The sequence below is a fragment of the Thamnophis sirtalis genome, unplaced genomic scaffold (assembly GCF_051295495.1).
Source record: "Thamnophis sirtalis isolate CommonGarterSnake01/CBP01778 unplaced genomic scaffold, rThaSir2_p1.2 scaffold_15, whole genome shotgun sequence".
In the NCBI taxonomy this organism is placed as follows: Eukaryota; Metazoa; Chordata; class Lepidosauria; order Squamata; family Natricidae; genus Thamnophis; species Thamnophis sirtalis.
The window spans coordinates 42,784,786-42,798,863 of NW_028261395.1; the positions used below are offsets into that span (position 1 = coordinate 42,784,786).

General features: G+C 48.4%; 1 protein-coding gene across 1 annotated transcript in view; it reads left to right on the top strand.

Moving 5' to 3' along the window:
• The window catches only part of LOC106556002 (tyrosine-protein phosphatase non-receptor type 11), a 41,779-nt gene that overhangs the window by 22,873 nt on the left and 4,828 nt on the right, over positions 1 to 14,078 (top strand). Inside the window, exons 4-12 of the mRNA XM_087702083.1 lie at positions 744 to 936; positions 2,478 to 2,597; positions 2,699 to 2,812; positions 3,955 to 4,051; positions 4,518 to 4,597; positions 7,457 to 7,612; positions 8,357 to 8,488; positions 11,516 to 11,670; positions 12,951 to 13,018. Coding sequence (XP_087558209.1) covers positions 744 to 936; positions 2,478 to 2,597; positions 2,699 to 2,812; positions 3,955 to 4,051; positions 4,518 to 4,597; positions 7,457 to 7,612; positions 8,357 to 8,488; positions 11,516 to 11,670; positions 12,951 to 13,018 — 1,115 coding nt within the window. The remainder of the gene's footprint in view (positions 1 to 743; positions 937 to 2,477; positions 2,598 to 2,698; positions 2,813 to 3,954; positions 4,052 to 4,517; positions 4,598 to 7,456; positions 7,613 to 8,356; positions 8,489 to 11,515; positions 11,671 to 12,950; positions 13,019 to 14,078) is intronic.

Below are 14,078 nucleotides of genomic sequence, written 5' to 3' on the forward strand. Positions count from 1 at the left end.
CTCTTTGGGGCAGTTTCCCCCCCCCCGGCCTTTTCCAGGATGTTCCTCTGACTTCCAAAATTGGCCTACCTTCCTAGGCTTTCCAGGTGGTGCCCCATCCAAATATCAACCTCTGTGATCCAAAGCAAGGGATTCTGGGAATCGTAGTCCAGCATCTGTACCCCACCGTTAGAAATTTAAAGGTTATGCTGCAAAGGAAAAGCAATCGCAATTGCGCTTAGACTTATATACCGCTTTACAGTGCTTTAGAGCCCTCTCTAAAGCGGTTTAGAGAGTTAGCCTGTTGCCCCCAACAATCTGGCTCCTCATTTTATCGACTTCAGAATGACGGAAGGTTGAGTCAACCTTGAGCCTGGTGAGATTCGAAGTGGCAAATTGCAGGCAGTCGGCAGTCAGCAGAAGTAGCCTGCAGTACTGCATTCTAACCATACTACGCGCCACCGTGAATAGATGGTGGGCTCCCTCTAGAGGCCAGAGTAGGAAATTCCCCCCTCTGGGACCATTATCATTGATTTTTGAACCGTGAGCCCTATACCAAATAGGAGTACCGCCAACGAGAGGCAGATAATGTGCAAATTTGCGGGGTTCTTCAGCAACAAATGCAGAAAAGTAGCAGGAAGAAGGGTGAAAAATGGTCCCTAGGGTTTAAGCCCCATGATAATATCTCTACACTGAGTTAAGGGGGGGGGGAGCAAAGGGGAGTGTGAATTTTCCCGTTGGAAAACCGGATGCTCTTTTTTCAGATGGTATCATGGTCACCTCACCGGTAAAGAAGCCGAGAAACTCCTCACCGACAAAGCCAAACCTGGCAGTTTTTTGGTCCGCAGCAGTCAAAGCAAGCCGGGCGATTTCGTCTTGTCCGTTTTGACGAACGAGGATAAAGCCGACACGGGAGACCGGAAACCCCGCGTGACTCACATCATGATCCGCTATCAGGTCAGGATCTGCGACCGTCCCGCTTTTCTTTCAATCTGCCTCTCGGGATGTTGTAAAAGAATAGAATGGGACCTTGGAGGTCATCTAGAGGCAGTCCTTGACATAATAGGGCCCGGAAGACCCATTGTTGAGTAGTGTGGTTGTTGAATGAGGCATCACACGGTCGCACCCCATTTTCTGCCATGGTCGTTAAGCGAGACATCGTGCGATGAGAGCAGGTGTTGGCAACCCCTGTGGTTCTGGAGCCGCATGTGGCTCTTTCATCCTTCTGCTGCGGCTCCCTGTCACTTGAAATATGCATCGCAACCGCTAATGCGTGACACCCGCCGGCATGCGATTTATTGAGCTTTCCCACCCACAGTAGGCCAACCATGGATAAATCCAATAAAAGTTTCAAAAGAAAACAGAACATTTAATTCAACTACATATGCTAGTTTTGTGGCCGCTCAGGAAATAATCAGGCACGGGAAGGAGTTTCTGTGGCTCCCGGTGTTTTATTTTCTGTGGGAAACAGGTCCAAATGGCTCTTTGAGTGTTTAAGGTTGCTGACTCTTGCACTAGAGCAGGGGTCGGCAACCTTAAACACTCAAAGAGCCACAAAGGCCCTAACCGGAAGCCCCCTGTTCAATTCTGGAGCCAACTGGAGGTACGGTTCCCCCACCATAGAGTCTCCTCCTAGCACAGCATTCTTTTCTCCTCTACCTCTCCTAACCGAAAGCCCTATCAATTGTGAAGCCTACCAGCGACAAGGAGCTGCAGCAGAGGGATGAGCCATATGCGGCTCCAGAGCCGCGGGTTGCTGACCCCTGGACTAGTGTGTAACTTTCCCTGATTTTGTGACACAAACACACCCCACTGATTTCGCTTCTCGGAAGTTGGTGTCAACCCTGAAGCTGACCCAACCGAGGCCATTTTGAGACTTCAACGTGGCCACACTGGAGCTGAGGGATAGGGAGAAGGGAATAGAGATAGCTGGTGTTTTGTAGCCAAAACAAAATGATTTCTTCTGGGAACCAAGGACATTCCCGCAGGTGGTCAGACAGAGGAGAGTGAAGTTACTAGGCAACCACGGCACCTTGATTGGATCATGTGATTGATTGTTTGGGGAAGGTTGGGGTAGGGTTAACCTTCATAACCTTCATAAGAGTCACGGTGGTGCAGTGGTTAGTGTGTAGTACTGCAGGCTCCTTCTGTTGCCTGCCGGCTGCCTGCAATTTGGCAGTTCAAATCCCACCAGGCTCAAGGTTGACTCAGCCTTCCGTCCTTCTGAGGTGGGTAAAATGAATCCTCTCTCCCTCCCTCCCAGTGGTTAGAATGCAGTATTGCAGGCTAACTCTGCCCACTGCCAGCAGTTCGATCCTGACTGACTGGCTCCAGGTCGACTCAGCCTTCCATCCTTCCAAGTTCGGTAAACCGAGGACCCAAAATTGTTGGGGGCAAGAGGCTGATTCTGTAAACCCACTTAGACACGGCTGTAAAAGCACTGCAAAGCGGTATATAAGTCTTAAGGGCTATTGCTCTTCCTGGTTCTCCTTTGGCAGCTGGACGGGAAGTATGACGTGGGTGGCGGGGAGCGGTTCGACACCCTAGCGGACCTGGTGGAGCATTACAAGAAGAACCCCATGGTGGAGAAGTCAGGGGTCGTGGTACACCTGAAACAGGTAAGGTGGTCACCTGTGCCGAGCGTTTAACCAGGGGGATAGAGACTGGGAGGGAGGTCTTTCTCTCCTTCAACATCTAGAGAAGATTCTGTCTCCGCCAGCCTTTCAACGCCACCCGGATCATTGCCGCCAACATCGAGAACCGAGTCAAGGAGCTGAACAAGATGGCCGACCAGAGCGAAAAGGCGAAGCAAGGATTCTGGGAGGAATTTGAGGTACGGGGGGGGAGGGGAAGGGCCAATCAAATCTCCTTTCATTCCTTCCGGCCTGGGAAAGTGATTTCCCAGCATTCCTAGCATGAACTGCATGGTGTCAGGGTTCCAAGTAACACCCCCAACAAAAAAAGACTCCGAAGCTTGAGGTTCCTCAAAAGTTCCATTTTATTAGAGGTGTCATATTGTCACCTCTGGGAAAACCAGAATCTGAAAGTCTCCAGGTTTCCCCCACTCAAAAGGGAGTTCAAGTCCCTGCCCAGCACCCACATGTCCATCCCTTGGTCCAATCAGGAACCATCCAAAACTGGAGATGCCTCCCAGTCACACACATTGCAGCTGCCGGGCAAGGTGTCCTTGACTCTCTGAGAAAGGAATGTTATTTCGACTATATATCTCCCATACTCCATATAATCCCCCCTCCCATTTTCCCTCAGTAGAAAATGTGGCAGGCCTGAAGGCCCAAATTTAAAAGAGGGTTTCGAGGCCTAAAAACATGTCCATCACATGATCTAATCAGGCACCATCCCAACTGGAGATACCTCTCAGTCACACCACTCCATGTGTAGATCAAAGGTGTCCTTGACTCTCTGAGAAAAGGATGTTATTTCGACTATATATCTCCCATATTCCATATAATCCCCCCTCCCATTTTCCCTCAGTAGAAAATGTGCCAGGCCTGAAGGCCCAAATTTAAAAGATGGCTATCAGGTCTGACATCTGGGAATTTTCACCCGGACAGATATGGAAAGTTGGGGTGGGATTTTTCCCATCATCCAGGGGTGAAATGATACCGGTTCAGACTGGTCTGCTCAAACCGGTTCAGGCGAACTGGTAGTTTCCATGATCAGCTGTGCAACAATCAGCTGTGCTGCGTGATGAAGCTGATTGTTGCACAGCTGATCGTCCGGTAGCATATTTATTTATTTTTTTGCTACCTGTTTGGGCGAACCTGTAGCTCCAATGATGAGCCGTGTTGGTGCGCATGTGTGCGCAAAGCAAACCGGTGGCAGTCTTCAGAGCAGTTCATCCCTGTCATCATCCTGACTTAGGCCATTGCTGGGGATAATGGGGTTTCTTTTAAAGCCTGGCGCCCACGAACGAATGGGAACACTGATGCTTTTCCAACTTCTTGGTTCCCACAGATGTTACAGCAACAGGAGTGCAAATTTCTCTACCCCAGGAAGGAAGGGCAGCGGGCCGAGAACAAAGCGAAAAATCGCTACAAAAATATCCTTCCATGTAAGAACTCCGAGGGTCGAACTATCCTAAAAGTAGGAAATATTTTCTCTTTGTCAGAGTAATGATTTAAGGGCGGACCTGCTGCTATGATGATGTAATGCTAGGAATGAGTCAGCAAGGTTTTTGGGCTGATATCACTTTAAGAGCCTGTAATAAGAAGAGGCCCTGTTCGGGAGTATCTCCCTCCATGTGTGTTTCTGGGCTGTAATTGCTGTTTATTTGAGGTCTGACTAAAGTACATGTATGTATATATTCTTTGTAGATAAAATAACTATTTAAATATAAACCTGTTTACTATATTTGCTCCTGGGTTGTCTCACATAGTCACACTGTGCGCACTCTGACAGCCTTTTAAATGGGATTCAGGATAATATAAATCTGGGCAGCAAATTAAAATATTTCTGCGATTTTCAAGACAGATGCTAATTTCCCCCCCGGCGTTTATGTTGTTTCCCTCCCTTTGCAGTTGACACAACCCGGGTGGCTCTCCGGAACGCCGATCCCAGAGTCCCAAATTCCGATTACATCAATGCCAATTATATTAAGGTGAGTGGCAGGCAACTGGTTTAGATTAGATTAACCGAGTTGGAAGGGACCTTGTAGGTCATCTAGTCCAACCCCTCGCCCAAGCAGACCCTACACCATTTTTGACAGATAACAGTCCTCTGTCTTCTTGAAAGCCTCCAGGGATGAAGCTCTCACATCTTCTGAAGACAACTTCTGTTCCATGGGTTGGAACCAACTGGGCGTTGATTGATTGATTGATTTAGTTTATTTGTATGCCGCCCTTCTCCGGGAGGGACTCAGGGCGGCGAACAACTCAGGGGGGGAAAGGCGACATAAAACACAATACACGTAATTAAAATACACGAGAATCACACAGCCATACAAGTCGAGAGGGGAGGGGAACTCATCAACCCCAGGCCTGCCGGCACAGCCAGGTTTTGACGGCTTTCCGGAAGGCCTGGAGAGAGGTGAGGGTCCGAATCTCCACGGGGAGTTCATTCCAAAGGGCCGGAGCTGCTACACAGAAGGCCCTCCCCCGGGTGGTAGCCAGGTGGCATTGGCTGGTGGACGGAACCCGGAGGAAGCCGACCCTGTGTGATCTAACGGGTCTTTGGGAGGTAGTTGATCTAAGATGATTCATTAGGGACATGTTTCCCAACATTTGCAGAACACTTACCGTATTTTCCGGAGTATAAGACGCTCCAAAGTATAAGACGCACCTAGCTTTTGGGGAGGAAAACAGGAGAAAAAAAGCCTGGCTCTGCCTCCCAGCAATTTGCCTCCTTGCAACAAACAGCAAACAGTACAGACAGATGCTGTTAAAATTGATGTGGCTTTCTGGCAGTATAGTTATTTTCTGCTATTTTAAAGAAGGTACAATAGCATTTATTTTAAAAAGCTTCATTTCGTTAAGTTGTCTAGAACAATAACGAAGCAGTCTTTAAAAAAATGTCTAATAATTTGAACATTCTATAGGCATTTATAGCTATTGACTTACCTCCTTGCAGCAAACAGCAAACAGCCTGCTTCAGTTTAGCCTGATTGGAAGGGGAAAAAGATCTGCCTCGGCCTCCCAGCAATTTGCCTCCTTGCAGCAAACAGCAAATTTCAGTTTCAGCAGGGGCCTCCCGATGATCAGCTGTTTCAGGCTGCAGGGATTGCCATAGTGTATTGCCGCCTCCGCAAGCCCCATTTTCCCCGTTTGCTGCAAGGAGGCAAATTGCTGGGAGGCAGAGGCAGATTTTTTTCCCCCTTCCAATCAGGCTAAACTGAAACAGGCTGTTTGCTGTTTGCTGCAAGGAGGTGAGTCAATAGCTATAAATGCCTATAGAATGTTCAATACACTCGGTGTATTATAGCAATAGCAGTAGACTTATATACCGCTTCATAGGCCTTTCAGGCCTCTCTAAGCGGTTTACAGAGAGTCAGCATATTGCCCCCAACAATCTGGGTCCTCATTTTACCCACCTCGGAAGGATGGAAGGCTGAGTCAACCCTGAGCCGGTGAGATTTGAACCGCTGACCTGCTGATCTAGCAGTAGCCTGCAGTGCTGCATTTTAACCACTGCGCCACCTTGGCTCTGTATAAGACACACCCAAATTTTCACCCTCTTTTAGGGGGGCGGGAAAGGTAAGAGCCAAGGTGGCGCAGTGGGTAGAGTGCAGTACTGCAGGCCACTTCAGCTGACTGCTAGTTCAGCAGTTCAGCGGTTCAAATCTCACCGGCTCAGGGTTGACTCAGCCTTCCATCCTTCCGAGGTGGGTGAAATGAGGACCCGGATTGTGGGGGCGATAAGCTGACTCTGTAAACCGCTTAGAGAGGGCTGAAAGCCCTATCAAGCGGTATATAAGTCTAACTGCTATTGCTATTGCTATTGCTAAGTCGTATACTCTGAAAAATAACAGCATTATTTTTCACACTTTCTGTGCACTCGAAGGGAAGGCTGGGGCCTACTCCCTTGCTCCTGAGATTGAAAATAAATGCAGCACGTAAGAGACGTGAAAACGTTTGGCCGGCACGAGGCAGCGGGAATGCTTCCGACTCTGCAGTTGAAATCCAATCAGCTCATTAAAAAAAAAAAAAGGCAGACAATCTAATTAACTCTAATGAGGGAGCCTAATTCAGTGATCGCTTCAGTGGCTGGTGATTTAGTTCAGCCAGAGCTTTCCGACACTGCTCGAACCCTGCAGACTTTTAAAGAGGAAACCGCACAACCATTTGTCTGAAATGGTCTAGGGTCTTCGGCTTGAGCGGGGGTGGGACTAGAAGACCTCCAAGGTCCCTTCCAACTGTATTATTCCGCTAATCTATTTGCCCCTGCCTTTCCTAATTTGTGGTCCCTGGCTTAGATACCGTTCATTCATTCATTCATTTTATTTGTTTTGTATGCCGCCCACTCCCGGAGGACTCCGGGCGGCTCACAACAGACAAGGGCAAGGGGATAAATAGACAAGACAACACTTTAAAAAAAGGCGCAACATTCACAATTTCCGTGGGGCTGGGTGTTTCACAAGCCCCCCGGCCTGCTGGAGCAGCCAGGACTTGGTGGCTTTGTGGAAGGCCAGGAGGGTAGCAATAGCAATAGCAATAGCAGTTAGACTTATATACCGCTTCATAGGGCTTTCAGCCCTCTCTAAGCGGTTTACAGAGTCAGCATATTGCCCCCAACAACAATCCGGGTCCTCATTTTACCCACCTCGAAAGGATGGAAGGCTGAGTCAACCCTGAGCCGGTGAGATTTGAACAGCCGAACTGCAGAACTGCAGTCAGCTGAAGTAGCCTGCAGTGCTGCATTTAACCACTGCGCCACCTCGGCACCTCGGTAGTAAGGGTCCCCCTTACCGTTCCCCCTTCCCCGCGTCTAGCAATTCTCACCTCTCCTCTCTCCCTTGTTCTAGAACACTCTTGAAGACGGGTGCAGCGCCGAACACTTTAAAGTCTACATCGCCACCCAGGGCTGCCTCCAAAGCACCGTCAACGACTTCTGGACCATGATCTACCAGGAAAACACCCACATCATCGTCATGACCACCAAGGAGGTCGAGCGAGGCAGGGTGAGCCCCTCCTAGGGCCCTTCCCCCATCACATCAAAAGCTGATTCGGACAGTGAGGAGGTTGGGGAGGAACATGAGTCAGTCCTGGAGTCTGGGGAAGGCTCGGATGAGGGCTCTGTGTCGGAGGCAGAGAGAGGGGGCCAGGGCCGTATGCCAGTCATCAGCTGCCTTCAGAGTCAGACATCAGTGAAGCAGAAGAACAGCTGGAGCCTGTTCCCAGTGTGCGCATGCGCAGAGTGGCCAGATGAAGGGAGCAGCTAAAGAACAGGGGTCGACTTGGGAGTAAGGCCACAGGTGGATGATGAATGGCCCCTCCCAGAGGACATAAAAGGGGAGCGAAAGGGGAGTGGAGTTTGCAGGAGACAATTAGTTCATTTCATTGGTTCGTGACTCTCCGAGACTTCTTGCGAAGTTCTGCAGATCTCGGCCTGGCGGCTCTCCAAGCCAGATAAGGTCTGTGACTGTAAATCCTCCCTTGAAAGACTTTGCTGGATGTGAATGAGCAGAATTCACAGTCAATTAATAAAATAAGGTTTTTGTCGGGACCAGCCAGGAGTTTGCTTCGTGCTCTTGGGAAGCCTCGCTCAGAACATTAACTAGCTGGATTAACAGGAGACGCTAAGCCCTCCTTATCTTCACTCCGCACCGTTTTTAAAAAAAAGCAAACCAACGAAACAGTTTTCCGGCTTCACAAGTGTTGCGTGAACTGAGTTTGTCTCTCTCCTTTTTTTTTTTGTCTTGCAGAACAAGTGTTTTCGCTACTGGCCGGATGAAAACTGCACGAAGGAATTCGGCCAAATCGGCGTGCAGAATATCGGGGAGCGAGAATGTCAGGGTTACTACATCCGGGATTTACAGATCGCACGGACAGACAGGGTAGAGTGGGGGTTCTCTTTTGAAAAGCAGTCATGTTTCTAAGTACTCGTGCCGACTACTGTATTTTTCGGAGTATAAGACGCACACCCCCCCCAAAAAAAGAGGCTGAAAATCTGGGTGCGTCTTATACACTGAATACAGCATTTTTGGCCTCCCGAAACCTCGCCCCCTTCACCAAAATGGACACGCAGAGAGTTTGAGAGGCCTGCAAAGTGCCCCTGGGGGCTACGGAGGGCAAAAATGAGCAGAAAATGGGCCGTTTGTGGCTCATTTTTGCCCAGCCCCCAGGAGCACTCTACAAGCCTCCTAAAGGCTATGCATGGGCTGTTTTTTGCTCGGTTTTGCCCCTCCCCCACAGCCCCCGGGAGCACTTTGCAGGCCTCTCAAACTCTCTGCATGCCCCATTTTTCACAAAAAAATGAGGCATGCAGAGGGTTTGGGAGGTCTGCACAGTGCAAAAACGTTTTTTGTTTTTTTAACTTCTTCAAAATCTTGGCGCGTCTTATACTCTGAAAAACACGGTAAGTGTGGAAATCTGTCGTCCTAGGACAGGGATGTCAAATGGGATTTCTTTGAGGGCCGAATGAACATTGTAGTTCTCTTCAGGGAGGTGGGAGGAGACGGGACGGACACCTCCAGCAGCAATCTGCCAGCCGAAAACGGGCTGCTCAGAGGCCTCCTGAGCCTCCCCCCCCCCTTTGTGGCCCTTTTTCAGCCTCCTCGGCCTCCTGCAACACTCTGCTAGCCAAAAACGAGCAGCAGAGTACTGCAGGAGGTCCGGAAGGCTGAAAATGGGCCACCGGGGGATGGGGGGCAAAGAGCCCATTTTGGCCGGCAGAGGCACTGCAGGCCGGTCCTTTGATATTCCCAGTCTGGCCATGCAGGCCTTCAGTTTGACACCCCTGCTCTAGATAGCAAGCAGGGGTTTTAATGGGATGTTTTGACACGTCGCCTTAAATTTGTGGGCCCCCGTAAAATGCTGCAGAATAACAGAGCAGATTTTTATCTCCGACCATGAATGTGCTTTGCCGTTTTCAAATGCGGGTCCAAAATACGCAGTTGCTTTCTCCTTTTCGTCTCATTTCGAGTGTACTTTTTGGGCCCTTTGTCGTGTTTTCCAGTCTGCCCAAGTGTCTTATTCTGACAACCTCTCACTGTTTCATCCCTCCGACACGCAGTGAGGCCAGCCCAATTTCCTTCAGTGGTTGAATGACTCACACCCTTTCGGGGGCGTCTTCCTCTCGGCCGTCGTATTTCCTTGTTGCAAATGCAAAGTGACTCAGGAGTTCCAGGAAAGGAGCCCACAACCGCAGAGCCGGGGTTATGTTATTTCCTCCGCGTGGGCAGCGTGCAAATATTTACCTATTTCTGTTTATGTTAATCTTCAGTGACTTGCTTTCCTGGTCATCACACTTCACGATTCCCGCACCGACTTCTCCCAAATTGGGGAAGTCTCCATCACAGTGACACGTAACTATTTCTTTTTCTTCTGCCGTTTCCATCATTGGACGTTGGCGATCCTATTTTTATCAACAGCCACAGACAAAAATGCTGCTGAATTTTGTCCAAACTGGTCCCTTAGATTTTGAAGCCATTATGCAATAGCAATAGTTAGACATATACCGCTTCATAGGGCTTTCAGCCCTCTCTAAGCGGTTTACAGAGTCAGCATATTGCCCCCCAAAACAATCCGGGTCCTCATTTTACCCACCTCGGAAGGATGGAAGGCTGAGTCAACCCTGAGCCGGTGAGATTTGAACAGCCGAACTGCAGAACTGCAGTCAGCTGAAGTAGCCTGCAGTGCTGCATTTAACCACTGCGCCACCTCGGCTCTTCTACTTATGTTCTTCTACTGCCTGGATCTGATTTGCCTTCAATCTTTTCCTGGAGGATTAAGTGAAGGATGCTGTATTTTTGTCCGGGTGTCCGGACATCACATGTGAACCCAGCCTTAGCAGAAGCAAGAAACAGAATTCCTGGTCACGAAAAACCCCTCCTTATTTACCTCTTGTGAATAAATGGCATTCACCCACCCAAAAGTCCGGGCAAGAATCCTGCAAGGAGTTAACTGTAGTACAGACCTTATCAGTTCAGTATGATAATGGGAAGGCCGTGAGCTCCCAGCCGAAAGGCTTCAAATTAAGTTCTGGCGAGCAGTCTTTGTGGCACGAAACACAATGAGCAAAATCTTCAGAAATACGAACTGTTGTCTCCTACAACCACCACTCCCCTTTCCTTCTATTTATTCCCCAGCCAGGGAGGGGCCATTCAGTGTCCATGTGTGCCTTGCTTCCTGAGCCGACTCCTCGTCCTCCATTGTTCACCTCTCCTAACTGCTGTATGGAAACTGCTCATATGGAACAGGCCCCAGCTGGTCTTCCTCCTCACTCATATCAGCCTACAAAGGCAGCTGGCTCTCTGGTGGCTGGGAAATGCCAGAGGGCCCTGGGTCCATCTATGCATTGACAGAGTATTCATTAGAGCCTTCCCCAGGCTCCAGAACTGGCCCAAGTTCTTCCCCAACCTCCTCATCGTCCGAGTCTGCCTCCAGGTCCGTTGGCAGCTAGCGGGCCCCAACAACGCGTCCAAAATATTCTACTTTTGCTTTTTTATGGCTTTATGATTTCCCTTGTCTTTCCCAGGTGGCTTATAAGTATAATCTTTATTTCCATTGTTACTTAAATGAAACGGAATTGGTTTTAACCTCACTGGTGCAAAATTATAACAGAAACGAAAAAAGGAAGAAAAAGAAAAAAAACTAGCGTGTGGTTGTGATTGTGGTTGTATTTCAAAGTCTCGCAGCCCAAGGATAGAAGCTATCTTGAAACCTGTTTGTTCGGCTGGCTATACTTTTGATGCCTTCTGCCTGATGGTAGAAGTGCGAAGAGACACTGACCAGGGTGTGAATCATCTCTGGGTATCTTCCTTGCTCTGCTAAAGCAGAGAGATCTTATCGCCTCCTCCTTTCTGATTTCTGTCCACCGATTTCTCTGTGATTTAATCTGATCCCTCTCTCCTTCCGTCCAGGAAGAGCGGCCCAGAAAAATTAAGCACTTCCAGTATTTCAGCTGGCCTGATCACGGCGTCCCAAACGAACCGGGCGGAGTCCTCAGCTTTTTGGACCAAGTCAACAAGGCTCACAGAAGTATTCCAGAGTCGGGACCAATTGTGGTGCATTGCAGGTGAGGGACATCCGGAGGCTTGGATTTCGGGGTCTTCCATCTGAGCCTGTGATGGTGTATAGAGTAGAATGAGGAATAGAATAGAATAGAATAGAATGTAGGATAGACAATAGAATAGAACAGAACAGAACAGAATAGGAATGGGATGGAATGGAATAGAATAAGGAATGGAATGGAACAGAATATGGAATGGAATGGAATAGAATAGAATAGAATAGAACAGAACAGAATAGGGAATGGAATGGAATAGAATAGAATGTAGGATAGACAATAGGATAGAATAGAATAGAATGTAGGATAGACAATAGGATAGGATAGGATAGGATAGGATAGGATAGGATAGGATAGGATAGGATAGGATAGGATAGGATAGGATAGAATAAGGAATGGAATAGAATAGAGCCAGTGGTGGGCTTCAAAATTTTTTAGAACCTCTTCTGTAGATGTGGTCTGCTTTGTGGGAGTGACTTGCCAGCCATGTGACTTGGTGGGAGTGGCTTACCAGCCATGTGACCAGATGGGAGTGGCTTGTCAGCCATGTGACTGGGTGGGCGTGGCCAACTGGTGAAACTCACTTAACAATGCTCTTGCTTAGCAACCAAGATGTTGGCTCAGAGCCGAGGTGGCGCAGTGGTTAAAATGCAGCACTGCAGTTCAGCAGTTTGGCTGTTCAAATCCCACCAGGCTCAAGGTTGACTCAGCCTTCCATCCTTCCGAGGTGGGTAAAATGGGGACCCAGATTGTTGTTGGGGGCAATATGCTGACTCTGTAAACTGCTTAGAGAGGGCTGAAAGCCCTATGAAGCGGTATATAAGCCCAACTATTGCTCAGAAACTCTGGCATTTGAAGCACGCAAATCTTAAAGCTGTCAAGTTACAAGACCCTTACACCCCTAACCCTTTAGAACCCCCCCCCAGGGGTGTTCAGACTTGACAGCTTTAAGACTTGTGGACTTCAACTCCCAGAATTCCTCCCCTCGCTCTTCATCTTGATGATATGCGGACGGGCGGGGGGAGGGAGCTGGAACCAGTTCTAAACGGCACTGTGGATTTGTGGAACCTTCTTCTATAGAAGAGGTTAGAACTGGCAGGAACCCACCCCTGAATAGAACAGAACAGAATAGAATCTGGAAGGGACCGTGGAGGTCTTCTAGTCCAGCCCCCGGCTCAAGCAGGAGAACATACAATATATCTTTTCAGACAAGTGACTATAGTGTTGACTTCAGCAGAGAGAATTGTGTGGATGTCCTTCGACCTCTTCCCTTTCTCTCCTTTTCCCAGTGCTGGGATAGGCCGAACGGGCACGATCATCGTGATAGACATGCTGGTGGACACAATTCACCGACAAGGTAAACACAACCTTGCCTTTCCTCTGATTTTGTACAGGGAGCAATTACGGGTAGAACTCAACATACGGTCATAATTGAGCCCCAAATTCCTGTTGCTAAATGAGACATCTTAAAGTGAGTTTTGCCTCCCTTTCTTGCCACCGTTGTTAAGTGAATCACTGCCATTGTTAAGTTAGTAACACGGTTGTAAAGTGAATCTGTCTTCCCCCCCCATTGACTTTGCTTTGCCAGAAGGTTGCAAAAAAGGGATCGTGTGGACGTCATAAATATGAAACCGTTATCAAACATCTGAATGATATTTCTCTCTGGACACACTAAGAATATATCTGCTGAATAAGACTCTGCATTGGCGTCAGGAAAGGCATCCAGCCAGTAAATATTCATCTTCATTCAGTTGCTCAGACTCTACCCCGCAAGGGATTATGGGATTGTTAAAAGAGGATGATGAAGATGATGATCGAGCATCTGAACATAAATTCCGTGACCACAGGGATGCCACAACGGTGTGAAAAACGATCCTGGGTCATTTTTTTTCAGCGCTGTTGTAACTTCAAACAGTCACTAAATGAACTGTTGTAAGTCGAGGTCTACCTATATTTACAACAATCAAGGCATCCTCCGGTCATGGGATCATGCTTCGGACACTTGGCAAATGTTGCACGCTTACAACATTCACACTCACATCATCGAACAAATTGCGACCTTCCCAGCCAGCTTCCAACAAGCAAACGCGATGGGGAAGACGGCAGGAAGTCACAATTGATATCTCACGTAACAACTGTGGTCAAGAACGGTTGCAAAGTCGGATGTGATCCCGTGATGCCTCGCGTGAGGATTGCACCACTCCAAACAAAGTTTCCAGTCCCTATTGTGGTTGCACGTTAAGGACTACCATATTTTTCGGAGCATAAGACACACCAGAGTATAAGACGCACTGGAGTATAAGACGCAAATTTTAAAAAAAGTTTTTGGACTCTGCAGACCTCCCCAAAACAGCCTGTTTTTTTCCCCACAAAAAAAGGATATGAATAGCCTTTAGGAGGCTTATACAGTGCTCCGT